This window comes from Rhinoraja longicauda, chromosome 42 (genome assembly GCF_053455715.1).
Source record: "Rhinoraja longicauda isolate Sanriku21f chromosome 42, sRhiLon1.1, whole genome shotgun sequence".
NCBI lineage: Eukaryota > Metazoa > Chordata > Chondrichthyes > Rajiformes > Arhynchobatidae > Rhinoraja > Rhinoraja longicauda.
This window is the reverse complement of record NC_135994.1, coordinates 4,123,642-4,149,742: the sequence shown is the minus strand read 5'-3', so window position 1 is coordinate 4,149,742 and position 26,101 is coordinate 4,123,642. Positions and strand designations below refer to the sequence as shown.

At 50.1% G+C, this 26,101-nt stretch overlaps 2 protein-coding genes across 4 annotated transcripts in view; one reads left to right on the top strand and one right to left on the bottom strand.

Annotated features, from left to right (window-relative positions):
- Positions 1-1,094: 1,094 nt before the first annotated feature.
- Positions 1,095-26,101, bottom strand: part of LOC144612013 (tubulin alpha-1C chain) — a 57,839-nt gene continuing 32,832 nt past the window's right edge. The window contains exons 1-5 of one of the 3 annotated variants that reach the window (XM_078431451.1): positions 4,790-4,965; positions 2,917-3,034; positions 2,509-2,731; positions 2,277-2,425; positions 1,095-2,173 (exon numbers count right to left, since the gene is read on the bottom strand). In XM_078431451.1, coding sequence (XP_078287577.1) covers positions 1,199-2,173; positions 2,277-2,425; positions 2,509-2,629 — 1,245 coding nt within the window. In that variant the 5' untranslated portion in view covers positions 2,630-2,731; positions 2,917-3,034; positions 4,790-4,965 and the 3' untranslated portion in view covers positions 1,095-1,198. Of the gene's footprint in view, positions 2,174-2,276; positions 2,426-2,508; positions 2,732-2,916; positions 3,035-4,789; positions 4,966-26,101 lie in introns of those variants that run through there. The other 2 variants (XM_078431450.1, XM_078431453.1) reach the window with 2 other exon arrangements.
- The window catches only part of LOC144612012 (tubulin alpha chain-like), a 51,046-nt gene continuing 28,247 nt past the window's right edge, over positions 3,303-26,101 (top strand). The window contains exon 1 of the mRNA XM_078431448.1: positions 3,303-3,490. The gene's annotated coding sequence lies outside the window, so the exon portion shown is untranslated. The remainder of the gene's footprint in view (positions 3,491-26,101) is intronic.

Genomic DNA, 26,101 nt, shown 5'->3' with positions numbered 1-26,101 from the left:
ACAATGATCATCCAAACCACTCAGCGTGGATCCTGAAATCATGAGCCTTGTGATATGTTCTCTTGAAATATTTGCTAATTGACAAGCTCAGTTAATGGGCCACACTGTAAGGTATATCTAAGCAAAATAATATGATATGTCAACAATAAACATGAATGGCTCCTAAAGCCAGGGCCAACTGAAGTGAGAAATCAATATTCATTCATACCACTGGTCTGTAAGCTGCCCAAACGCAATACGAGATGTTGTTCCTCCAATTTGGGTTTATCCTCATTCTGACAATGGAGACTTGGGACGAGGGTTGCCAACTTCCTCACTCCCAAGGTGATGTCACCGCCCACATGACCTCACCCAGCCAGCGGCCACGTGCTCCCGCTCCACCAATGGCGGCCAACCGAAGGGCACATTTCCATACTCCACGGGCAACTTGGGCCTAGTTCCATGCTGTTCGACCAACTCTGAAGGGTCTCGACCCGAAACGTCACCCATCCCCTCTCCTAGATGCTGCCGGACCTGCTGAGTTACTCCAGCATTTTGTGATAACTCAAGGCGATTACTGCAGAATGTCCATCTCACTGGAGCGCAGACTATGATAAATGTTTGACACGGCTGGTCCCAGATTCAATAATAATGTATATTTACCCACATAAAACCTCATGATGTACAGAATGAATGCCCTTTCTCTCTCCTCCCACCCCCACTGCATTCAGCCAAGTCACCTCTAGAAGAGCCCGGACAAATTTCACACTACAGATTAGGGCCGCACAGTGGCGTAGCTAGTAGAGCGGCTGTTTTATAGCATCAAGACCCAAGTTTAATCCTGCCCACAGGTGCTGTCTGTATGGAGCTTGCTGCGATTTCCCCCCCCCCCCCCTCCTCTTCCATATACTTAAGAGCATGTAGGTTAATTGTCCCGCTGTAACTTGCAGGGGGTGGATGAGTAAGTGGGAGAACACAGAACTAGTGTGAATGGGTGCTTGATGGCCCGTGTGGACTCAGCGAGCCAAAGGGTCCCTTTTGCATGCTGTGCCATTCATTCATCTCCATATCAGAACCCCACCCCTCTTTGCGACGAGACTCGGTACCAGCGGTCATTTCAGAACACAAACTTTTATTGAAGGATGTTTTACAGAATAGCAAGGCACAGAATTAGAATACAAATAAAAGGAAACAAACAGACATTAATGCTAACTAGGATCTAATACTCTTCTCCTTCCTCTTCACCTTCAGCACTATCAGCACCCACTTCTTCGTAATCCTTCTCCAGAGCCGCCATATCCTCACGGGCCTCTGAGAACTCTCCTTCCTCCATACCCTCACCAACATACCAGTGAACAAAGGCACGCTTGGCATACATCAGGTCAAACTTGTGATCCAGACGAGCCCAAGCCTCTGCAACAGCGGTGGTGTTGCTCAGCATACATACAGCTCGTTGCACCTTGGCCAGGTCACCCCCAGGAACCACAGTGGGAGGCTGGTAGTTGATGCCAACCTTGAAACCAGTTGGACACCAATCCACAAACTGAATGCTACGTTTGGTTTTAATGGTCGCAATTGCTGCATTGACATCTTTTGGCACCACGTCACCACGATAAAGGAGGCAGCAGGCCATGTACTTGCCATGGCGTGGGTCACATTTGACCATCTGGTTGGCTGGCTCAAAGCAAGCATTGGTAATCTCTGCTACGGTGAGCTGCTCATGGTAGGCTTTCTCAGCAGAAATAACGGGGGCATATGTGGCCAAGGGGAAGTGGATGCGGGGATATGGCACCAAGTTGGTCTGGAACTCAGTCAGATCAACGTTGAGGGCACCATCAAAGCGGAGGGAGGCTGTGATGGAGGACACTATCTGGCTAATGAGACGGTTCAGGTTGGTGTAAGTTGGTCGGTCAATGTCAAGGTTTCTGCGGCAGATGTCATAGATGGCTTCATTGTCAACCATGAAAGCACAATCTGAGTGCTCCAAGGTGGTGTGGGTGGTCAGGATGGAATTGTAGGGCTCTACCACCGCTGTAGACACCTGGGGAGCTGGGTAGATGGAGAATTCAAGCTTGGATTTCTTGCCATAGTCAACGGACAGACGTTCCATCAGCAGGGAGGTAAAACCGGAGCCAGTACCACCACCAAAGCTGTGGAAGACCAGGAAACCCTGGAGACCTGTGCATTGGTCAGCCTGTGGAACACAAACAGATATTGAGTTATTTACATCCAATAATGACCAGCTACAGAAACAGTTTACATGACAGTTCCTTTCCTCCACGAGCTAATGTACTTACTAGCTTACGAACTCTGTCCAGAACTAGGTCAATAATCTCCTTGCCGATTGTGTAATGGCCACGGGCGTAGTTATTGGCAGCATCTTCTTTCCCAGTGATGAGTTGCTCAGGGTGGAAGAGCTGGCGGTAGGTACCAGTACGAACCTCATCTGAGAAAGAGCGAGGGGTTTCGGTTACATGGCCACTCGTCATTAAATTAATGGGAGGGTGGAATGAGTGGGTGGGCACTTACCGATCACAGTTGGCTCCAGGTCCACAAACACAGCCCGAGGAACGTGCTTGCCAGCTCCCGTCTCACTGAAGAATGTGTTGAAGGAATCGTCTCCGCCCCCAATGGTCTTGTCACTGGGCATCTGACCATTAGGCTGGATGCCATGTTCCAAGCAGTACAGCTCCCAGCAGGCATTGCCGATCTGGACACCAGCCTGGCCAACGTGGATACTGATACACTCACGCTGTGGGGGTAAGGGGATAAAATGCAGGCACGTTATAGGTCACGCAGGTCAAACTTGGCCCACACAAAATTAAGAATAGGGAGCTAAATTAGCATTCAATTGCCATCATTAACACTGCATTAATAGCTGCAAGATCACCCAACATATTGCATGCTTCTGAACCAAATCTGGAAACTAATACCTACTTGCAGCTTTCTTAATGGGGCACAAAAGCAAAATACAATCCAATTGTTGTGCAGCTGGCAGCAAGAAGTGAGATTTGCAAAGGAAATTCACTGCAGCTGAACGTTTGACCAAATGCAGCTAAAAAAACACAAAAGAAAAAATTCTGCATGCAAATCGAGGTCACGTCTCATGATCGCATCGGTTATCTAATCACAAGCCATGTGACCGGCTTACTAATTACATCATCCCTCCAGATAAGGATATACTCTCCGGGCGGGAACAAAAAGAAAAGTCCGTTTAAACAAAAAGGGGATGGAACGAAGCAGTGCAGATGTCGGCATACAAAAGACGGGAAGAAAAATGTTGGTGCAACTGGGCGGTGCAGGGAGCTTTCCTGGACAGAAGAGGGGACATTTCGGATCGGGGCGGGGTGCTGCAGGGACTCAGCGGATCACGTAGCATCGATCGAGGGAGTGGACAAAGCAATATTTCGAGGTCGAGATTCTTCTTCGGTGGAAACAAAGTGGGCGGATTGCAATTAGTGACGGGTTTCCAGCCACTCGCCGCCCCTATATGCGCTGCACGTCAAGACGGGTGAGGCTGCGCTGGTGAAGTGGCGGCGCCTAACGGCTGCGGCTCGCTAGCAGTCTGTTCGTCTATTTTCCTTTTTTTTTTTTGTTGTGTGTCAGTGTTGGGATGGTTTTTGTATTTTTTTTTTTTTTGGTTGTGTATGTGTGGGTGGGGTGGTGGTGGGGGAAACCTTTCTCTTTTAGGTCTCTTCCTCACGGCGCGGGGTGCGGCTCGGCCGCGGGGCCTTCCATCGCCCGGTGCGGCTTGGCCGCGGGGACTTCCGTGGGCGTGGGGAAGAGAGTGGAAGTTTTGTTGCCTCCATCACAGTGAGGGGGTGTTTGGAGTCACTGTGATGGACGTTTGTGTTGGGGTCATGTGTCTTGTGTTCTTTTTTGTGTGACTGCTATGTAGTTTCGTTCGGGACCTCGGTACCGAATGACAAATAAAGCTCTGTTGAACTGTTGAAGTGACAGGATTCACTGTAATCGGTTAAGGCGGGTGAAGCGCCACTGTGCGCTGTGTCTGTGACCGGTCGAGGCGGGTGAAGCTGAGCGAGTGAAGCCCCACGGTGCGCTGTGTCTGTGACCGGTGAAGCTGAGCGGGTGAAGTGATAGGATGCGCTGCGACCGGTCGATGCGGGTGAAGCTGAGCGGTCCGCTGTGACCGGTGAAGTGCCAGGGTGCGCTTTAACCGGTTAAGGCGGGTGAAGCGCCACGGTGCGCTGTGTCTGTGACCGGTCGAGGCGGGTGAAGCTGAGCGGGTCCGCTGTGTCCGTGACCGGTTGACGCGGGTGAAGTTCGCGACGGTTTTGAGTTTGAAACGGCGGCAGTTGAGCCGCGCGGCCAATGAACGGCGCCGTTAAACGGCCGCCTCGTGCCCCACGTCAAGCCCCAAGCCGTCACCGTCTGCAACGTCCTGCGCAAGGGGGGGGGGGGGGGGGGCAGAGAGGCTGCCTATCAGCCTTTCCCCAAACCCCGCTTATTTAATTTATTTTTTTGCTTTCAAGCAATACATTTCGTTCCATCCGCCCACCCCGTTTCCAAACGGCACTAAACTCCCGTTCGCCTTTTCCGTTCGAGTTGTCGACGTGGGGACAGAAAAGGCGGGAAGAGATCGGCGTCAAATGGAGAGAAAGAGGGCGGGCTAAAGGAGAAGCTTCACCCACTCGAGGATCCGCAAAAGTGGGCTTCAGGGGAGGCAAGGCAGGCAAGGGGTCCGAGACTACACACGTAATATACGTACGTGCTCATGGATGGGACCGGACCGTTGACAATCACGTTCCCGCTCCCCCAGCCGGGCGGGGGGGGGGAAAAAGCCACTCACCATATTCCTTGGTCTTCTAAACCTTTCTTGTCTTTTGCTGAGAGGGGGAAAGAGTAAATGGCCTCGGCGCCACGGGTAATACTGTTTTGAGTGTTGGGCTTGGCCGCTTCTGCTCTTACAAGCTGACGGCAAGGAGTCGCTGTAAGAGATCTCTGCCTCTGCCGCGCGGGCGCGGCCGCTTTAATACTGGCCGTGACGTAAGGATGGGGCGGGGCCACGGTGGGATCTGCGTCATCGACGGGGGCGGGACTGGCGGCGGATGATTGGCAGCTGCAGGAACGAACTGCAGATGCTGCTTTGCGCCAAAGAGTCAGGGTCACACAGCATGGATGTGCTCTCGGACCACAGTCTAGGGTCCTTCCGCTGCTGGGCAGGGGGGGGGGGGGGGGGGGCAGGGGGGGGGGGGGGGGGGGGGGGCGGCAGGGGGGGGGGGGGGGGGGGGGGGCAGGGGGGGGGGGCAGGGGGGGGCGGGGGGGGGGGCAGGGGGGGGGGGGGGGCGGGGGGGGGGGGCAGGGGGGGCAGGGAGGGGGGGGGGGGGGGGGGCAGGGTGTGGTGGAGAGAGACGCCCCTCCAAATAAGGGATACTGGGTAAATGTAAGTAAATGTCTAAGTAAATGCCTGTATTGAATGTGTAACCTCCGGAAATGTCGGATGGGTTTGTTTAAAAAAGATGTTTTGTAAATGATATTTATTACTTGAATAAAGTATTTTTTGATAATAAAAAAAAAAAAAAAAAAAAGGATGTGCTCTTGGCAGATATGGATCTTGTCAAGTCAAGTCAAATTTATTTACCTTAAGACCTGGAGACTAAAACTGAGTGTGGCAAAAACCACCACAACGGCCTTTTGACCTGAAGGGTCTCGACCTGAAACGTCACCCATTCCTTCTCTCCTGAGATGCTGCCTGACCCGCTGAGTTACTCCAGCATTTTGTGAATAAATGAACACCAAGGAAGCTCAACGCCAGCTAACCATCACCCTCAATGGGTCACCCCTTCCCTACAACCCATTTCCTACATACCTCGGGGTGAAACTAGATCGGCAGCTGACCTACAAGCAACACCTTGAAGCTCTCCAGCGATGAAAAGTCCCGCGGCCGAGCCGCGCCGTGCGATGTTAGGCCCCGCGGCCGAGCCGCGCCGGGCGATGTTAAGTCCAGCGGCCGCGGCGCACCGGACGATGTTAAGTCCAGCGGCCGAGCCGCACCGGGCGATGGAAGGCCCCGCGGCTGAGCCGCACCCCGCGCCGTGAGGAAGAGACCTAAAAGAGAAAGGTTTACCCCACCCACACCCCACCCACACCACCACCCCCCACACATACACAACCAAAAAAAAAAAACCATCCCAACACCGACACACAACAAAAAAAAAGGAAAAAAGACGAACAGACTGCTAGCGAGCCGCAGCCGTTAGGCGCCGCCTGGACTTAACATCGCACGGCGCGGCTCGGCCGCGGGACTTAGCTGCGCACGGCTCGGCCGCGGGGCCTTCCGTCGCCCGGCTCGGCCGCGGGATGTTTCAGCGCCCGGTGCGGCTCGGCCGCGGGGACTTCCATCCCCTTGCGGGGACTGTGCGGGTCGGTCGGGGACGAGCTGTCTGTCCGTGGGCGTGGGGAAGAGAGTGGAAGTTTTGTTGCCTCCATCACAGTGAGGGGGTGTTTGGAGTCACTGTGATGGATGTTTGTGTTGGGGTCATGTGTCTTGTGTTCTTTTTTGTGTATGACTGCTATGTAATTTCGTTCGGTACCTTGGTACCGAATGACAAATAAAGCTCTGTTGAACTAAAGTCTCGGCACGGAACAACCTCCTACGATGCTTGGCCGTATCGTCATGGGGTGCCAGGACATCTACTCTTCGAACCAGTGCTCTTGCACTCGTGTACAGGGCCGCTGAGTACGGCGCCCCAGCATGGTGCCGCAGCACTCATGCCAGCAAGCTAGACGCCACCCTCAACGACACCATGCGGATCATCACTGGCTGCCTACGCCTTACTCCGACGGATCTCCTGCCGGTGCTCGCAGGTATCGCACCCGCCAAGCTTCGCAGAGAGTTCTTCACTCATAAGCTGGTGTGCAACCATGGTGTGCAAGGCCCCATCGGACGCCAAACATCCTTTGCACCATCTCGCCCAGGATTCACAGGCACTGGGACCTCAACGCCTGTCATCTCGTCACCCTTTCTCCCGTCATGCAGCGACCCTCTGTGGCTCCGGTTTCAACATACTAGGAGCATGGAGAACCAGCTGGGAACAGACATCGCAACCTCCTCAATTCACTGTCGCACCGAACACCACGGCCCCACCCGGCTCGGACATGCCTCGCAGAGTGGGTCGCCCTGAACCGGCTCCGCACAGGGGTCGGCCGGTTCAATGCCAACATGCATCGTTGGGGGTTGCGTCCATCAGCAGCCTGCGTGAGTAGAGCAGACCAGCAAACAGCGCAGCACGGCATGTTCGACTGCACTGTCCTCCGTCCCCCTGATGGAGGAGTAGACCTCACGGCCCTCGACAACAGCATATTGCACTGGCTACATCGCCTGGAGGGCGTCACATAATTTCTGCTGCCTCAAACGCAAGAAGAAGAAGCATGGAAACTTGCCCCCTCATCCCAACTTGCCCCCTCAGCCCAACATGCCCCATCTGCACTAGTCCCACCTGCCCGCGTTTGGCCCGTATCACTCCAAACATGTCTTCTCCGCGTATCTGTGCATGTAGATAGACATGTGTTGGCAAGAACTGCAGATCCTAGAGTAAACCGAAGACAGACACAAAATACTGGAGTAACTCAGCAGGTCAGACAGCATCTCTGGATAGAAGGAATGGGTGACATTTTAGGTCAAGACCCTACTTGCAACTGGGAGTCAGGGGAGAGGGAGACCGAGATATGGAAGGATAAGGTGTGAAAACGAGACATCAAAGGGGACGAGGTTCAAGGAAAATGTAGAATAGATAATTTTTAGCTAGGGGAAGATGACAACGAAGCATACAAAGATAAAATTTAATCAGGAAGACAGTCAGACTGGTTGAAGAACTAGGATGGGGGAGGGATGGAGAGAGAGGAAAAGCAAAGGTTACTTGAAGGTAGAGAAATCAATGGTCTGAAAATGGGTCTCAACCCGAAACGTCACCCATTCCTTCTCTCCAGAGATGCTGCCTGTCCTGCTGAGTTACTCCAGCACTTTGTGTCTATCAATGTTCATACCACAGGGTTGTCAGCTGCCCAAGCGAAATATGAGGTTCTGTTCCTCCAATTTGCATTGGGATTCACTCTGACGATGGAGGAGGCCAGTGGGGGAATGGGAGGGGGAGTTGAAGTGTTTAGCGACTGGGAGATCACATAGGCGGGTGTTCGACAGGCGGGGCAGTTTGGCGGTTGACTAAACAGGCAGAGCGCGGCACAATTGTCTGTTTCCTCACATTTTAAACCAAAATACCTCAAAAAGGAAACGTGGTTACCACATGATGAGCGGGTCCATGAGGGCAGTACTCTCTCCCCGCTCAATGCATGCTGCTCAACGACAGCATTAATTAAGCACCATGATCCCAGAAACAGATCTTTTTTGTTTACTTCAGCCAAACGGGTGAGATGATTTCCAATACATCTTGCATCATTCTTTAAAGCTGAGTGGTTTTTCAAAGTTAACACTTTAATTTATATCCTGCATCTGTCAGACTTCCAAAAATTTATTGGTGATAATGTGTGAACTGAACTTCCTTGCTTTTTGCTTTTCGATGGGCATCTTGGTTGGTAAACACACTTGGAGTCTTTAGGGTTTAGGTGATTGTGAGTCCCAATCTCTCCGATGTTTTGTGATATTTTCCTGAGAATATAGAACAGCACAGCACAGGAACAGGCCCTTCGGCTCACAATGTCAGTGCTCAACATGATGCCAAGTTAAATTAATCTCCTCTACCAGCACGTGATCAATATCCCTTCATTTCCTGCATGTATTTATCTAAAAGCCTCTTAAACGCCACTATCGTATCTGCTTCCACCACCCCTGGCAGCGCGTTCCAGGCCCCATCACTCTCTGGGGGAAAAAACTTGCAAGTTATTTAAACATTCCCCCTTGTTCTACCTATTGTATTTGAGTTTGACTTGATTGTATTTACGTATGGTACATCGGATCAGTTTGGAGAGGATGCAAAATGAAGTTTTTTCACTGTACCTCAGTGCACGTGACAATAATAAATGTAAAGAGATGCCCTCTAGTCTTTGACATTACAACCCCTGAGGGAATGTGCAAACTCCACGCACGCGCACCCAACATCCGAGGTCGGGATCGAACCCGGATCACTGGCACTGTGAGCCAGTGGCTCTCCCAGCTGCGCCACTGTGGTGGCCTAAACAGAGGGGAAGACCAGCTGAAGTTCATTGTCTATGTAGAAAAGTACTGCAGATGCTGGTACATGCTGAATGAAGATAGACACAGTGTGCTGGAGCAACTCAGCGGGTCAGGCAGCCTCTCTGGGAGATAATGATGGGTGACGTTTCGGGACGGGTCTGAAGAAGGATCTCGACCCGAAACATCACCCATCCTTTTTTCTCCAGAGATGCTGGCTGTCCCGCTGAGTTACTCCAGCACATTGTGTCTGTTGTCGGAACTTCATTGTTCCTTGGCTGGGAGGAGATCGGCCATGGTTTTCATTTGATCTCTCCCGTGACCACCCCCCCCCCCCCCCCTCCCCAGCAGCTAGAGAGTGGTTGCTACGGTGGAATTGTCTTTTATAATCCTCTGCCTGATAGACAATTCTCTGAGCTTGTGGAGGGCAGACATTGAAGCAAGCTGTCGCAGTGTTAGGGCTTGTCTGGACTGCAGCAAAGCTTGCTTGAAAGACGAGCTTGACAAAGAGCTTATGCGCTGTATAAACAGTGTTCCGTGGGAAAGGAGAACTGCATTTAAATCGATTCCCAAGTCCTTCAGCAAATCATAATGCAATCTGCAGTGAGATTGCACCACCATTCTTAAATTTATTAACTGAATTGTTGTTTTATTTTACATCTCAAAATGTTTCGTGAGATTTTGAGAGGGATTTCAAAATGGCCTTGTGTTCCAGACGCAATCATTTGATGAAAATGAATCAGTCAAATCGCTCCATGACTCACGGAAACAGGCTATTCGGCCCATTGGGTCCATGCCCGCATTCAATCACCCATTTTGCACTCACCCCACACTAATCCTATTTTATCCTCTCCACATTCCTATCAACCTCCCACCCCCCCCCCCCCCCCCCCCCCCCCCACCTCTCCAGTTTCTACCCCTCACCGACACACTAGAGGCAATTTACAGAGGCCAATTAATCTATCAGGGCGGCACAGTGGCAGAGTTGCGGCCTTACAGTGCCAGAGGCCTGAGTTCGATCCTGACTATGGATGCTGTCTGTACGGAGATTGTACATTCTCCCTGTGATCGTGTGGGTTTTCTCCGGGTGCTCCGGTTTCCTCCCACACTCCAAAGACGTAGAGGTTTGCAGGTGAATCGTCTTCTGTAAATTGTGAATTGTCCCGAGTCTGTAGGCTGGTGCTAACGAACGGGGGGAATCGCTGGTCGGAGCGGACTCGGTGGGCCAAAGGGCCTGTTTCTGCGCTGTATCTCTAAAGACTACCAGCCGTTGCGTCTGTGGGATGTGGGACGAGACAGGAGCAACCTGGGGGAAACCCACGTGGTCACAGGGAGAGCATGCAAACTCCACAAAGCCAAGTTGACGTCAGGATTGAAGCTGGGTCTGTGGCGCTGTGTGGCAGTGGCTCTACCAGCTGCACCACCGTGCTGACCGCTGGATCCACCCAAATCCACTTCTTAACCATTAATAGCTCACTGCAAGTTGCTACCTGAGTTGGTAAAAGCTGCATTTCATCATATGCTAATAACACGGGCAAAGAACACTGCATTCTTGTCAAAACAATAACTTCAATACCCTAATTGTCTTTGTGCTTTCCATTCAGTGTAGAAAGAAAGGATACATCAGTACGATTCAACCCAACAGTTAAAACGTAGAACAGCTTCATTACAAAGCTATTCAAGGTTGGCTTCAGTATCAGTTGAGCGTGACAGCATCTCAAACGAATCTGAAATCGAACCTGGTGTTAGGGATGAGAAGCTTTAGAGGCAGAGCTTAATTTCTGCTGCCATTGGTATCGTATTGCATTCTCAAGGACCTGAGCAAAACTAGCTCTCGCAGCCTCATTACCAGCTGCCACCTGCAAAATGCAGAGTGGCGCAGCGGGTAGAGCCGCTGCCTCACGGCGCCAGAGACCCGGGTTCGAACCTGACCTGCGGAGCGACCTGTGTCTGTGTGTGTGAAGTTTGTCCGTTCTCCCTGTGACCGCGTGGGTTTCCTCCGGGTGCTCCGGTTTCCACCCACATCCCAAAGACGTGCGGGTTTGTCAGTTAATCTGTAAATTGCCCCCTAGTGTGCAGGGAGTGGATGAGAAAGTGGAATTACATAGAAGTAGTGTGACCGGGTGCTTGAATGGGTGCGGTCCCGATGGGCCTACTTCCATGCTATATCTAGGGTTGCCAACTCGCGTATTAGCCGGGACATCCCGTATTTTGGGCTAAATTAGTTTGTCCCGTTCGGTACCGAGGTGGGCCGGGCGGCCGCCATTGGTGGAGCGGGAGCACATGGCCGCTGGCTGGATGAGGTCACGTGGGGCGCAGGGCGGTGATGTCACCCTTTGTCCCTTATTTGGGAGTGAGGAAGTTGGCAACCCTAGCTATATCTCTAAACTAAACTAAACTAAACTAAATTGGAATTAGAGTAAAAACAAAGAACTGCAGATGCTGGTTAGTGCACAAAAGACCACAAAGTGCTGGAGTAACTCAACAGGTAGTGTAAGAAAATAACTGCAGATGCTGGTACAAATCGAAGGTATTTATTCACAAAATGCTGGAGTAACTCAGCAGGTCAGGCAGCATCTCAGGAGAGAGGGAATGGGTGACGTTTCGGGTTGACCCGAAACGTCACCCATTCCTTCTCTCCTGAGATGCTGCCTGACCTGCTGAGTTACTCCAGCATTTTGGGAGTAACTCAACAGGTCAGGCAGCATCTGTGGAATGAATGGATTGGTGACATTACCTGCCACATCCCAAAGACATGCGGGCTTGCAGGTTAATCGGCCCCTCTGTAAATTGCCACCTCGTGTGTAGGAAGTGGGTGGGAAAGTGGGATATCAGAACTAGTGTGAACGGGCGATCGACGGTCAGCATGGACTCGGTGGGCCAAAGGGCCTGTTCCAATGCTGCATCTCTAAACTAAAGGTAGTGTCATTATTCAACCCTGCCGCTTTTCCAGTAAAGAAATTGTACAAGTAGGAACTGTGTCCAATGAAGCACTCGGTGTAAAAATGTCTTGGTAAATGATGGCTCATTTAATGTAAATGGAGAGGCAGTCTGAGCTGCCGCCTGTTGTGACTCAGCTGGATGTGTGTCCTGCTTCTAACCAAAGGTTGCTGTCTCATCTGCTGTGTCTCCAAAGTCACAACTAATCAGTGTATTGTCATGTGCGTTGCAAACGCTTCATCAATGGAGAACTGTTTTTAATTGTCTTCACTGTGATTTTTACTAATACATCACCTTTTCAGCTTTAAATGGACAAGCTTATCAACCCTGATGATATTTATTTTAGATTAGTTTAGAGACATGGCCTGTAACCGCATGCACCGCGATGACCATCGATCACCCCCTTCACACTAGTTCTGTGTTATCCCACTATGGCATCCACTCGCTATACGCGAGAGGCAATTTACAGAGGGCCAATCAACCTACAAATCCGCAAGTCTTTGGGATTTTTTGTTTAGTTTAGAGATACAGCATGGAAACAGGCCCTTCGGCCCACTGAGTCCACACCGACCACCTGTTCACACTAGTTCTATGTTATCGGACTTTCGCATCCACTCTCTACACACTGGAGGGTAATTTACAGAGGGCCAATTATCCTACAAACCTGCACGTGTTTGGGATGTGCAGAAAACCAGAGACACCCACGCGGTCATGGGGAGAACGTGCAAAGAACGTGCAAAGAACGTGCAAACTCCACACAGGCAGCACCCGGGGTCAGGATTGACGTTCCGTGACGCGGAGAGGCGCGTTTTGTACAGGCTGCTCCTGCACACTCTCCACTTCCTCGCTCTCGTCTTCCGTCCGGACACGCCCTGGCGGTCCGTGTTACCACCTGACGGCGGGAGCGGTCCCCAGTGGAGGTCTCTCTATAAGGGGGTCCTCCCGCTTTACATCGGGGACCTGGGGTGGAGAGTGTTGCATAAGGCTATAGCCTGAAACAGGTACTTGAGCCGGTTCACGGTCTCGTCTGCCGCCTGTCGCTTCTGCGGTGAGGAGGAGACCGTGTACCATTTGTATACAGAGTGCGTGAGGTTACAGCCCCTGTTCCAGTATCTGAAGGGGCTGCTCCTCAAGTTCTGGCTCAATTTTAGCCCTACGCTTTTAATTTTTGGGCACCCGGTACACAGGGGGGAGGGTCAGGAGGGAGGAGGGGGTCTCCCTGTCGGTCTGCTCCTGGGCCTGGCCAAGATGGCCATCCGCGGGTCCAGGCAGCGGGCAGTCGACGGCCTCACAGAAGTCGGCTGCCTACCCCTGTTCCGGGCTTACGTCCGTGCCCGCGTGTCCCTGGAGAGGGAACACGCGGTGTCCACGGGGACTCTGGAGGCTGGTCCGGGAACGCTGGTCGCCGCGGGGGGGTTGAATGTATTGTTGACAGAGATGGCGGGATTTTAATGTGATAATTGTTTAATTTGTAAACTGCCGATACAGGCGGCTTTTGTTTGATCACATTTTGCTTAGTATGTTTGTATGTTTTTCTTTGGAATAAAACTTTTATATATAAAAAAAGGGGTCAGGATTGAACCCAGGTCTCTGGCGCTGTGAGGCAGCAGCTCTACCAGCTGCACCACCGTGCGCCGCCAAGAGATGAGGTTCCAGAAATGAAGAGTTGCAATAGATGCAAGCCTGAGAAAGGGTGTTGAAGGGCCTGTTTCCATGCTGTAAGACTCCAAGAGCTGAAAGGGCAGCACAAAGAGTTGCTGCCTCACAGCGCTAGAGACCCAGGTTTGATCCTGACTACGGGTGCTATAAGAAAATAACTGCAGATGCTGGTGCAAATTGAAGGTGTTTATTCACAAAATGCTGGAGTAACTCGGCAGGTCAGGCAGCATCTCAGGAGAGAAGATATGGGCGACGTGTCGGGTCGAGACCCTTCTTCAGACTGATGTCGGGGGGGGGGGGGGGGGGGGGGGCGGGACAAAGGAAGGATATAGGTGGAGACAGGAAGACAGTGGGAGAACTGTGAAGGGGAAGAGAGGGACAGAGGAACTATCTAAAGTTGTTAAACTGACTACGGGTGCTGTCTGTACGGAGTTTGTACGTTCTCCCCGTGACCGTGTGGGTTTTCTCCGGGTGCTCCGGTTTCCTCCCACAATCCAAAGACGCAAGGGTTAATTGGCTTCAGTAAAGATTGTAAATTGTCCCTCGTGTGTGTAGGATGGTGCTAGTGCCGACTCGGTGGGCCGAAGGGCCTGTCTCCACGCTGTATCTCTAAACTAAACTAAACTAAACTAAAAGGATGCAGAAAAATACTGGGGTGTTAAAATTAATAAATCATCATGAGGGAAATATAATTATATTACTTTCCCAAACAACGATGTTGTGAAGCATTGACTATGTTTTAATCGAGTTAAATGCCTGTTTTAGATTTTTGCTGTCTGAGTACAGGGTACTTTCAGCAATTATCTTTCCTACGTCTCAAGAAAGGAAGCCGTACATTCACCACTTCCCCGACTGAGAAGCTCTTGCAGTCTATTTAATCTTTTTAGTCTACCCTGAAATATTCGTAGCGCAAATTGAAACGGAATGAAACTGCACAAGATTTCAAACGCATTCGAGGCCGGGTTTTGCAGGCGATAAGATTCATGGAAGTCGGGGTGGGGTGGGGTGGGGTGGGGAGGGGAGGGGAGAGAAAAAAAATGGTTATCAAATTCAAGCGTTTCAAGCGTTTCAAAGTCAGGCCTGTCAGCTTTATCTGCGGGTGGGCAGACCGAGACTGACTCTGCAATGTGTGGAATGTGAGATATTGCCGCTTACATCCCTCCTGCCGTGTTCAGCAAAGCGACACAATGTCACAATGGAACACCAGCCAGCCATTCACGGACACGGCGTGAACGACTGTAGCGGAGATGACATGAAACGGTGATTTTTGCTTTTCACCTCAACAAATACACGATTCGTTGGGTAAATGCCAACGCAAGGGATGCTTTACACCAGAGAATGTGGAAACAAGGATCTGCAGATGCTGGCTGACAAATGAGAAGGCTGGAGTGGTGATGACACCTCTGCTTAGTTACTGGGTGTCATCTATGTAGTAATTGGGGTGTTGACGTTGAAGACCATGTGGAGGGGACGGGGAATCATCTCGGCTTCTCGCCTGCTTTCAAAGGCCACTAATCTGCGCTGGAAAGCGAGAGAGGGGGAGAGTCAGGCTGGGATCACAGCCAAGTGGGCAGCTGACACAATGTAATGAACAAATCGCATTAACGTGTGAGTCAGTACCTTCGGGAAAGCAACTGAGAAACTTGGGAAATTTTGTATCACTTTTTAAAAAAGTGAACGTGGCGAGGCTTTCTCAAATTCCTGCCTGTGCATCTCCCAGCTGGTCGCAAGCAGCAGCCTTGTTTCCAAAGCAAACGGCCTTATCTCGCCTCTCCAGAAGGAAACTCAAGAGTTGGTCTTCATGTGTCATGACCAAACATGTGTGGAAGTCACAGGCAGAGGAGATTAACTAGGCATGATGTTCAGCATGGACATTGTGGGCCGAAGGGCCTGTTCCTGTGCTGTACTGTTCTATGTTCTAACTTGGCATCAGGTTCAGCATGGACATTGTGGGCCGAAGGGCCTGTTCCTGTGCTGTACTGTTCCACGTTCTAACTTGGCATCAGGTTCAGCATGGATATTGTGGGCCGAAGTTCCTGTGCTGTACTGTTCTAGACAAGCAAGGAACTGCTGATACAGGTTTACTTTAAAAAATGACACCAAATGCTGGAGTAACTCAGCGGGTCAGGCAGCATCAGTGGAGAACATGGATAGGTGACGTTTCACAGAGTGCTGGAGTAACTCAGCGGGTCAGGCAGCATCTGTGGAGAACATGGATAGCTGACGTTTCAGAGTGGTGGAGTAACTCAGCGGGTCAGGCAGCATCAGTGGAGAACATGGATAGGTGACGTTTCACAGAGTGTTGGAGTAACTCAACAGGTCAGGCAGCATCAGTGGAGAACATGGATAGGTGACATTTCAGGATAGGACCTTGCTTCAGTTTGAAGGTTAATTGTCCCTCTGTAAATTGACCCTAGTGTGCAGGGAGTGGACGAGAAAGTGGGATAACATAGAACTAGTGTGAATGGGTGATCGATGGTCGGCGTTGACTTGGTGGGCATGTTTCCATGCTGAATCTCGAAACTAAACTAAACAGGAGATTGTAGCTTTTGCGTTTATTCAATTTTGACACCCATACCAACTCCTCGATCACCTTTGTGATGAAGGGTTTAGTTTAGTTTAGTTTAGTTTAAAGATATATAGCACGGAAACAGGCCCTTTGGTCCACTGAGTCCATGCCGACCAGTGATCCCTGTACACTAACACTATCCTACACACTGGGGACAATTTACAATTTTACAATTTTTACCAAAGCCAAATGAAGCTGCAAATCTGTACGTCTTTGGAGTGTGGGAGAAAACCGGAGATCCTGGAGGTCACGGGGAGAACGTACAAAATCCGTACAGACAGCACCTGTTGGCAGGATCGAACCCGGGTCTCTGGCGCTGTGAGGCAGCAACTCTATTGCTGCGCCACCGTGCCGCCCAACCCAAAACCTATCCATGTTCAGAGATGCTGCCTGACCCGCTGAGTTACTCCAGCACTCTGAGAAACGTCACCTATCCATGTTCTCCAGAGATGCTGCCTGACCCGCTGAGTTACTCCAACACTCTGTGAAACGTCACCTATCCATGTTCTCCAGAGATGCTGCCTGACCCGCTGAGTTACTCCAGCACTCTGTGAAACGTCACCTATCCATGTTCCCCACAGACGCTGCCTGACCCGCTGAGTTACTCCAGCACTCTGTGAAATGTCACCTATCCACGTTCTCCCCAGATGCTGCCTGACCCGCTGAGTTACTCCAGCACTCCGTGAAACATCTCCTATCCATGTTCTCCACAGATGCTGCCTGACCCGCTGAGTTACTCCAGCACTCTGTGAAACGTCACCTATCCATGTTCTCCAGAGATGCTGCCTGACCCGCTGAGTTACTCCAGCACTCTGTGAAACATCACCTATCCATGTTCCCCACAGATGCTGCCTGACCCGCTGAGTTACTCCAGCACTCTGTGAAACGTCACCTATCCATGTTCTCCAGAGATGCTGCCTGACCCGCTGAGTTACTCCAGCACTCTGTGTCCCTTTCTCCACATTCTTTCTACATCTCTTTAAACCTTCCCAGCTTTATATTCTGCTTTTTAAAAGCCTCATTTGACTCTGCATTCAAGGCTTTGTGTTCTCCGATCTCCCAGCATTTCTAACTGGAATGGTTTTTATGTTGCTGTGGGGTGACTCGTAACCACGTGACACAGTCCTCATCCATCACTCTGCAGGCTAGAAGCAGAGCCTGGGCTTAGTGTGATCAGTATATTTTGCTTCAGACAAATGTGAAAACTGAGGAAAACAAGAGTCAGTGAGGCCGTAGCAAATAGATTACATTGTTCATTGTAGACAGTGGGTCCACTGAAACGTAACAGGGCACAGCCTGACCACTGCTTGCAAACTGCAGAGTCATGGTGCTCTCCACTATTCCCTGGGGCTAGGGCTGCCAACTATCTCACTCCCAAATACGGGACAAGGTGACGTCACCGCCCTGCGCCCCATGTGACCTCACCCAGCCAGCGGCCACGTGCTCCCGCTCCACCAATGGTGGCCGCCCGGGCAGGGAGGCGGGTTGCTAGGCAACCTCTGTTCAGTTGCGCCTGGGCCTCCGGACCTACACTGTCCGGGCCTACAGCATCCGGGCCTACAGCGTCCGGGCCTACAGCAACCCCCCAGACCTAATACGGGACAAGGGTGGTCCCGTACGGGACAAACCAATTTAGCCCAAAATACGGGATGTCCCAGCTAATACGGAACAGTTGGCAACCCTACCTGGGGCTCAGTTGCGATCTATAGTCAGATACATTCATGAGAAAGTTGTGAGGAAGGAAATGAGGAGGAATTTATTTAGCCAGAGGGTGGTGAATCTGTGGAATTCATTGCAACAGACGACTGTGGAGGCCAAATCAATGGATATTTTTAAGGCAGAGATACTGTGGATAGATTCTTGATTAGTACGGGTGTCAGGGGTTACGGGGAGAATGCAGGAGAATAGGGCTGAGAGGGAGAGATAGATCAGCCATGATTGAATGGCGGAGTAGATTTGATGGGCCGAATGGCCTAATTCTGCTCCTATCGCTTATGAACTTATGAAGGATGTGGAGGCTTTGGAGAGGGTGTGGAGGAGGTTCACCAGAATGCTGCCTGGATTAGGGGGTATTAGCTGCAAGCAGAATTACAAACTTGATTGCTTTGACTGGAGCAGCAGAGGTTGTGGGGAGACCAGACAGAAATATATCAAGTATGTAGCTCCATCATCACCATCTCAAGGGGCAATTAAGGATGAGCCGTAAATGTTGGCCTTCTGAGTGATGCATGTATTCCATAAATGAATTTTTAAAAATCCAAAAATATTCAGAAAATAATCTGAACTTGAGATATAAAATATTTTCATAGCGGTGGCGCAGCAGTAGAGTTGCTCCCTCACAGCGAATGCAGCGCCGGAGACCCGGGTTCCATCCCGACTACGGGCGCCGTCTGTACGGAGTTTGTACGTTCTCCCCGTGACCTGCGTGGGTTTTCTCCGAGATCTTCGGTTTCCTCCCACACTCCAAAGACGTAAGTGTAAATTGGCTTGGGGTAAGTGTAAATTGTTCCTAGTGTGTGTAGGATAGTGTTAATGTGCTACGAGTGTAGTTCCCATGGTGCGTTCTGCCGAAACAGGCCCTTTGGTCCACTGAGTCCATGCCAACCAGTGATCACCGTACACTAACACTATCCTGTGGAATTCATTGCAACAGGCGGCTGTGGAGGCCAAATGGTCGGTGTGGACTCAGTGGGCCGAAGGGCCTGTTTCCGCGCTGTATCTCTGAACTAAACATAAACACAAGTAACTTTGTTTCTGTGAAATGATGGTATTTTCTTTGTCTGGATAGCATGCAACAAAAGCACACAGTACCCGACAATAAAGCAAACGAACTATTTCTCCACTAACTGTAACTGTTTCTTGCTCAGTCTGTACATGGTGAAGGTCCACATCCTTGCAACCTGTTGCTTTTGCAGCAAGACAATCAGCCATTTTAGCTCTGTTTCCCTAGTTTAGTTCGTCCGCTCTGGTTTGGGTTGGAGTTTTTGTTTTAGGCTTGATCGATTCCACCTGGACTGCAGCCTGGTGATGTTGCAACACTGGCATTTCTTGTTGCTTAGAAACACCGTGCTAAACGCGAAAGGCACGTGTCGGGGTCTGAAAAACCCCAGGAAAAATCCTACAAATTTGGGATTTCCATCCGAATGACGTTTTCCCCGTTGAACAGCAGTTTTCCCCTGTTGAACAGCAGGCTTTGATCTTGCCTAAGATGGAGCCCAGAATATAAAATGTCCCTCTCCGCCGACCTCTGCAAATTAGGCTGCAGTGAAGGATTTCATGAGAGAAGTGAGATTTTAATCAATATCTGTGGAGAGAGGAACTGGGATTGTGCCTTCTGACTGAGGCAATGATCTCGTTTCTCCACTCACTGTTCCTGTTTAACCTGCATTCCAATTCTGACGAACTGCACCAGCCTAAAGACTGAATGGTCAGTTTTAGTTCCGTTTATTGTCACGTGTACCGAGGTACAGTGAAAAGCTTTTGTTGCGTGCTAACCGGCCAGCGGAAAGACACACATGATTACAATTGAGCCATTCACAGTGTATAGATATATGATAAGGGAATATTCACAAAATGCTGGAGTAACTCAGCAGGTCAGGCAGCATCTCGGGAGAGAAGGAATGGGTGACGTTTCGGGTCGAGACCCTTCTAAGGGAATAACGTTTAGTGCAAAGTAAAGTCCGATCAAGGATAGTCCGAGGGTCACCAATGAGGTAGATGGTAGTTCAGCACCGCTCTCTGGTTGTGGTAGGATGGTTCAGTTGCCTGATAACAGAATCTGGGCGGCACACCCTGGCTGATACACAGCGCCAGAGACCCAGGTTCGATCCTGACCTTGGGTGCTGTCAGTGTGGAGACTGAGTCTGACTAAGGAGTCACCTTCTCCCCTTGACCTCGTGGGGTTTCTCCGGGCGCTCCGGTTTCCTACCACATCCCAAAGACATGCGAGTTTGTAGGTTAATTGGCCCTCTGTAAATTGCCCCATGCATGTATGGCATGGATGAGGAAATGGTTGCAGCAAGAAGGCCGTACAAATTGGGTATGGCTCTACTGTAATCATGTATAGTCTTTCCACTAACTGGTTAGCACTAAAAAAAAAGCCTTTCACTGTACCTCGGTACATGTGACAAACTAAACTAAACTAAATCTTGTGTACGGTCTGGCTGGGGTGTAACCAGTACACTTGGTTCCTCCCTTTAATTGAGGGTTTTAGTCCCTTGTCTGATCATGGGTTTACAGGAAACATTTTTTAGTTTAGTTTACTTTAGTTGAGTTTATTGTCACGTGTACCGAGGTACAGTGAAAAGCTTTTGTTGCGTGCTAACCAGTCAGCAGAAAGACAATACATGATTACAATCGAGCCGTCCACAGTGTACAGATACATGATAAGGGAATAATGTTTAGCGCAAAATAAAACCGGTAAAGCCTGATCAAGGATAGTCCGAGGGTCACCAATGAGGTAGATAGTAGTTCAGCACCGCTCTCTGGTTGTGGTAGGATGGTTCAGTTGCCTGATAACAGCCGGGAAGAAACTGTCCCTGAATCTGGAGGTGTGCGTTTTCACACTTCTATACCTTTTGCCTGATGGGAGAGGGGAGAAGAGGGAGTGGCCGGGGTGAGACTTGTCCTTGATTATGCTGCTGGCCTTGCCGAGGCAGCGTGAGATGCAGATGGAGTCAGTGGAAGGGAGGTTGGTTTGTGTGACGGTCTGGGCTGCTGGCCTTGCCGAGGCAGCGTGAGATGCAGATGGAGTCGGTGGAAGGGAGGCTGGTTTGTGTGACGGTCTGGGCTGCGTCCATAATTCTCTGTAATTTCTTGCGGTCTTGGATGGAGCTGTTTCCAAACGATGCTGTGATGCATTCCAATAGATTTTTAGCCTGAGGGGATGTCAAACATAAAGCATTGACTGTCTGTAGCTAAAGATTCAGCAGTGTCCTTCCGTCATGGCCAGAGGATACGGGCAGATTAGTTGTCTTTAATCGCTGCCTTTGCCTCGACGCAGGGTTAAATATTTTACGAAGCGCATATAAATGGCATTAGCCGCACAAAGACACTGCATTATCTCTTGGCCTAGTTTTCTTTTGTGTCTTTCGCACTGCGATTCTCTGCAGGAACGGTGTCCAGAATCCAATACCAGAATGCAACCATATATTATGTAGGAACGAACTGCAGATGCTGGTTTAAACCGAAGATAGGCACAAAGATCTGGAGTAACTCAGTGGGTCAGACATCATATCTGGAGAAAAGGAATAGGTGACGGAGGTTCTCGACCCGAAACGTCACCTATTCCTTTTCTCCAGAGATGCTGTCTGACCCTCTGAGTTATTCCAGCTTGTTTTGTTGAATTTTATTTTTGGTTCAGGCTGCTCTCAGTCTCAGTTGTAAATTGGAGACACACAACTGAGTGGAATCCCCACAGGTTCTTTGCACTTCCATTGCGTGACAGCAATTCACGACCGGTGAAGAACACTGCCATCTGGAGTTTGATTCACAAACAGTTCGGCCGGACATCGGGGACGATAGGGACAAAGGAACTGAGGGTGCCAGCTGGGCCTAGTACTAATCTCAGAGCGAATCCACAAAGAATCCCTTCTCCTTCTCACAGAGAAGTCTTCATAACAGATGAGCCGACACCCGCACATTGAGACACAAGACACAAAGTGCTGGAGTAACTCAGCGGGTCAGGCAGCATCTGTGGAGAACATGGATAGGTGACGTTTCACAGAGTGCTGGAGTAACTCAGCGGGTCAGGCAGCATCTGTGGGGAACATGGATAGGTGACGTTTCACAGAGTGCTGGAGTAACTCAGCGGGTCAGGCAGCATCTGTGGAGAACATGGATAGGTGACGTTTCACAGAGTGCTGGAGTAACTCAGCGGGTCAGGCAGCATCTGTGGAGAACATGGATAGGTGACGTTTCACAGAGTGCTGGAGTAACTCAGCGGGTCAGGCAGCATCTGTGGGGAACATGGATAGGTGACGTTTCACAGAGTGCTGGAGTAACTCAGCGGGTCGGGCAGCATCTGTGGAGAACATGGATAGGTGACGTTTCACAGAGTGCTGGAGTAACTCAGCGGGTCAGGCAGCATCTGTGGAGAACATGGATAGGTGACGTTTCACAGAGTGCTGGAGTAACTCAGCGGGTCAGGCAGCATCTGTGGAGAACATGGATAGGTGACGTTTCACAGAGTGCTGGAGTAACTCAGCGGGTCAGGCAGCATCTCTGGAGAACATGGATAGGTGACGTTTCACAGAGTGCTGGAATAACTCAGCAGGTCAGGCAGCATCTCTGGAGAACATGGATAGGTGACATTTTGGGTCGAGAAGATGTGTCACCTGTCCATGTCCTCCAGAGATGCTGCCTGACCGATGGAGTTAGAGTAGCTGGGTATATGATGGTCAGTGGGCACTAGGTGGGACGAAGGGGCTGGATCTGTGCAGCATGACCCAGAAGGAGACAGCTGACAGCAAGCTGAGTGTGAGGAGGAGAAGAATTATGAGCTTGTTTTGTGGAAGATGCAGGTAATGTTGTGGGAGGTATTCTCGATCAGTGCGAAGAGAACCAGTTTACATGTGGCTGGGTCCACTAGGGGGAGGCCAGTTGTCACTCAGTCTACATGCCGCCCAGCATTTAAACAGACATTTTAGAGGTAGGGTACTGACATGGATAGAAAATTGGTTGACAGACAGAAAGCAAAGAGTGGGGATAAATGGGTCCCTTTCAGAATGGCAGGCAGTGACTAGTGGGGTACCGCAAGGCTCGGTGCTGGGACCGCAGCTATTTACAATATACATTAATGACTTGGATGAAGGGATTAAAAGTACCATTAGCAAATTTGCAGATGATACAAAGCTGGGTGGTAGTGTGAACTGTGAGGAAGATGCTATGAGGTTGCAGGGTGACTTGGACAGGTTGTGTGAGTGGGCGGATGCATGGCAGATGCAGTTTAATGTGGATAAGTGTGAGGTTATCCACTTTGGTGGTAAGAATAGGAAGGCAGAGTATTATCTGAATGGTGTCAAGTTAGGAACAGGGGACGTACAACGAGATCTGGGTGTCCTAGTGCATCAGTCACTGAAAGGAAGCATGCAGGTACAGCAGGCAGTGAAGAAAGCTAATGGAATGTTGGCCTTCATAACAAGAGGAGTTGAGTATAGGAGCAAAGAGGTCCTTCTGCAGTTGTACAGGGCCCTAGTGAGACCGCACCTGGAGTACTGTGTGCAGTTTTGGTCTCCAAATTTGAGGAAGGATATTCTTGCTATGGAGGGCGTGTAGCGTAGGTTTACTAGGTTAATTCCCGGAATGGCGGGACTATCATATGTTGAAAGACTGGAGCGACTAGGCTTGTATACACTAGAATTTAGAAGGATGAGAGGAGATCTTATCGAAACATATAAGATTATTAAGGGGTTGGACACGTTAGAGGCAGGAAACATGTTCCCAATGTTGGGGGAGTCCAGAACTAGGGGCCACAGTTTAAGAATAAGGGGTAGGCCATTTAGAACTGAGATGAGGAAAAACTTTTTCAGTCCGAGAGTTGTGAATCTGTGGAATTCTCTGCCTCAGAAGGCAGTGGAGGCCAATTCTCTGAATGCATTCAAGAGAGAGCTGGATAGAGCTCTTGAGGATAGCAGAGTCAGGGGGTATGGGGAGAAGGCAAGAACGGGGTACTGATTGAGAATGATCAGCCATGATCACATTGAATGGCGGTGCTGGCTCGAAGGGCCGAATGGCCTCCTCCTGCACCTATTGTCTATTTTGTTTCTTGGGGTTATTCCAGGGAATGATGTAAAGTAAGCTCGATACCCTACTGTTTAAAAACTAAGCAGATAACAAAATTTGCTTTGTATATCGGCTGATACTGTACATTGGCTGTATATTGGCTCCCTCTTCTCCCCTCTCCCCTCTCCCATCAGGCAAGAGGTACAGACGTTTGAAAACACATACCTCCAGATTCAAGGTCTTGACCCGAAATGTCACCTATTCCTTTTCTCCAGTGATGCTGCCTGACCTGCTGAATTACTCCAGCCTTTTGTGTTTGTCTTTGGTTTGTCTTTGGGCACTGGAGATGAGGGGCAACGAAGGGGAAAGGAGGAAGCGGGAAGATTGTGTGAAGCAGTTCCTCTCTCCAGATTTAGGGACAGTTTCTTCCCAGCTGTTACCAGGCAACTGAACCATCCTCTCACCAACTAGAGAGCGGTCCTGACTACCATCTACCTCATTGGAGATCCTCAGCCTATCTTTAATCAGACTTTATTGGACTTTATCTTGCACTAAACATTATTCCCTTTACCTTGTATCTGTACACTGTGGACAGCTTGGTTGGAATCATGTATAGTCTTTCCACTAACTGGATAGCACGTAACACATAAAGCTTTTCACTATAACTCGGCACATGTGACAATAAACTAAACTAACTAGCTAACTAACTAATATGTGTAGGAATGAACTGCAGGATGCCACAGATGGCTGTGGAGGCCACGTCAATGGATATTTTTAAGGCGGAGATGGACAGATTCTTGATTAGTGCGGGTGTCAGCGGTTATGGGGAGAAGGCAGGAGAATGGGGTTGAGAGGGAGAGATAGATCAGCCATGATTGAATGGCGGAGTAGACTCGATGGGCCGAATGGTTTAATTCTGCCTCTAGAACGTATGAATATGAGCTGCAGATGCTAGTTAATACCGAAGATAGACACAGAGTGCTGGAGTAACTCAGCGGGTCAGGCAGCTGGAGAAAAGGATGGGTGACATTTCAGGTCGGAAGCCGAACATTGACAGCACCCAAGATTGGGATTAGAGCCTGGGTCTCTGGCATTAAATGATGAAGCATTCATTTTAATCACTGGTATCCTTTGAAGCCCTTGTCTACCTTCCGAAAGACTATTAAGGTTCCCAGCTGCTTACAGTGGCCGCTGCTTATACAGTTGGCATGTCGTCCTTAATGGTAATTGAATCCAAACTGTAATTTCAAATGGTGCTACTGAGCTGAACAGCAGGCAGCTGTACACTCAGCTGCTGTAGTGACCAGCTGAGACCCTCTTGGTCTATTTGTCAATGGTGTCAACACCGACTGGCATCCTTTCTGATCCCAATGCCTCAAATATTTGCCAGTCAGTTGTCCTTGCTGTAGAATGGCGACTTATAATAGAATCACCCCTCCCTGCTACCTTCATATGCAGACTTTAATCTTCCTTCCCATAACCTAACCTTGTCTCCTCGCTCTCTCCCTCTCCCTCTCTCTCTCCCTCTAATAGGTTTATGGTGGAGGAGGGGGGGGGGGGGGGGGGGGGGGGGGGGGAGGTTTAAAGGGAATTGGAGGGGCAGATTTGTCACACTGAGGGACAAATTACAGAAGCTAATTAACCTCGCTGGAATTTAGAAGATTGAGGGGGGGATCTTATAGAAACTTACAAAATTCTTAAGGGGTTGGACAGGCTAGATGCAGGAAGATTGTTCCCGATGTTGGGGAAGTCCAGAACAAGGGGTCACAGTTTAAGGATAAGGGGGAAGTCTTTTAGGACCGAGATGAGAACGTTTCTTTTCACACAGAGAGTGGTGAGTCTGTGGAATTCTCTGCCACAGAAGGTAGTTGAGGCCAGTTCATTGGCTATATTTAAGAGGGAGTTAGATGTGGCCCTTGTGGCTAAAGGGATCAGGGGGTATGGAGCGAAGGCAGGTACAGGATACTGAGTTGGATGATCAGCCATGATCATATTGAATGGCGGTGCGTACAGGCTCGAAGGGCCGAATGGCCTACTCCTGCACCTATTTTCTATGTTTCTAACCTACAAACTTGCATGTCTTT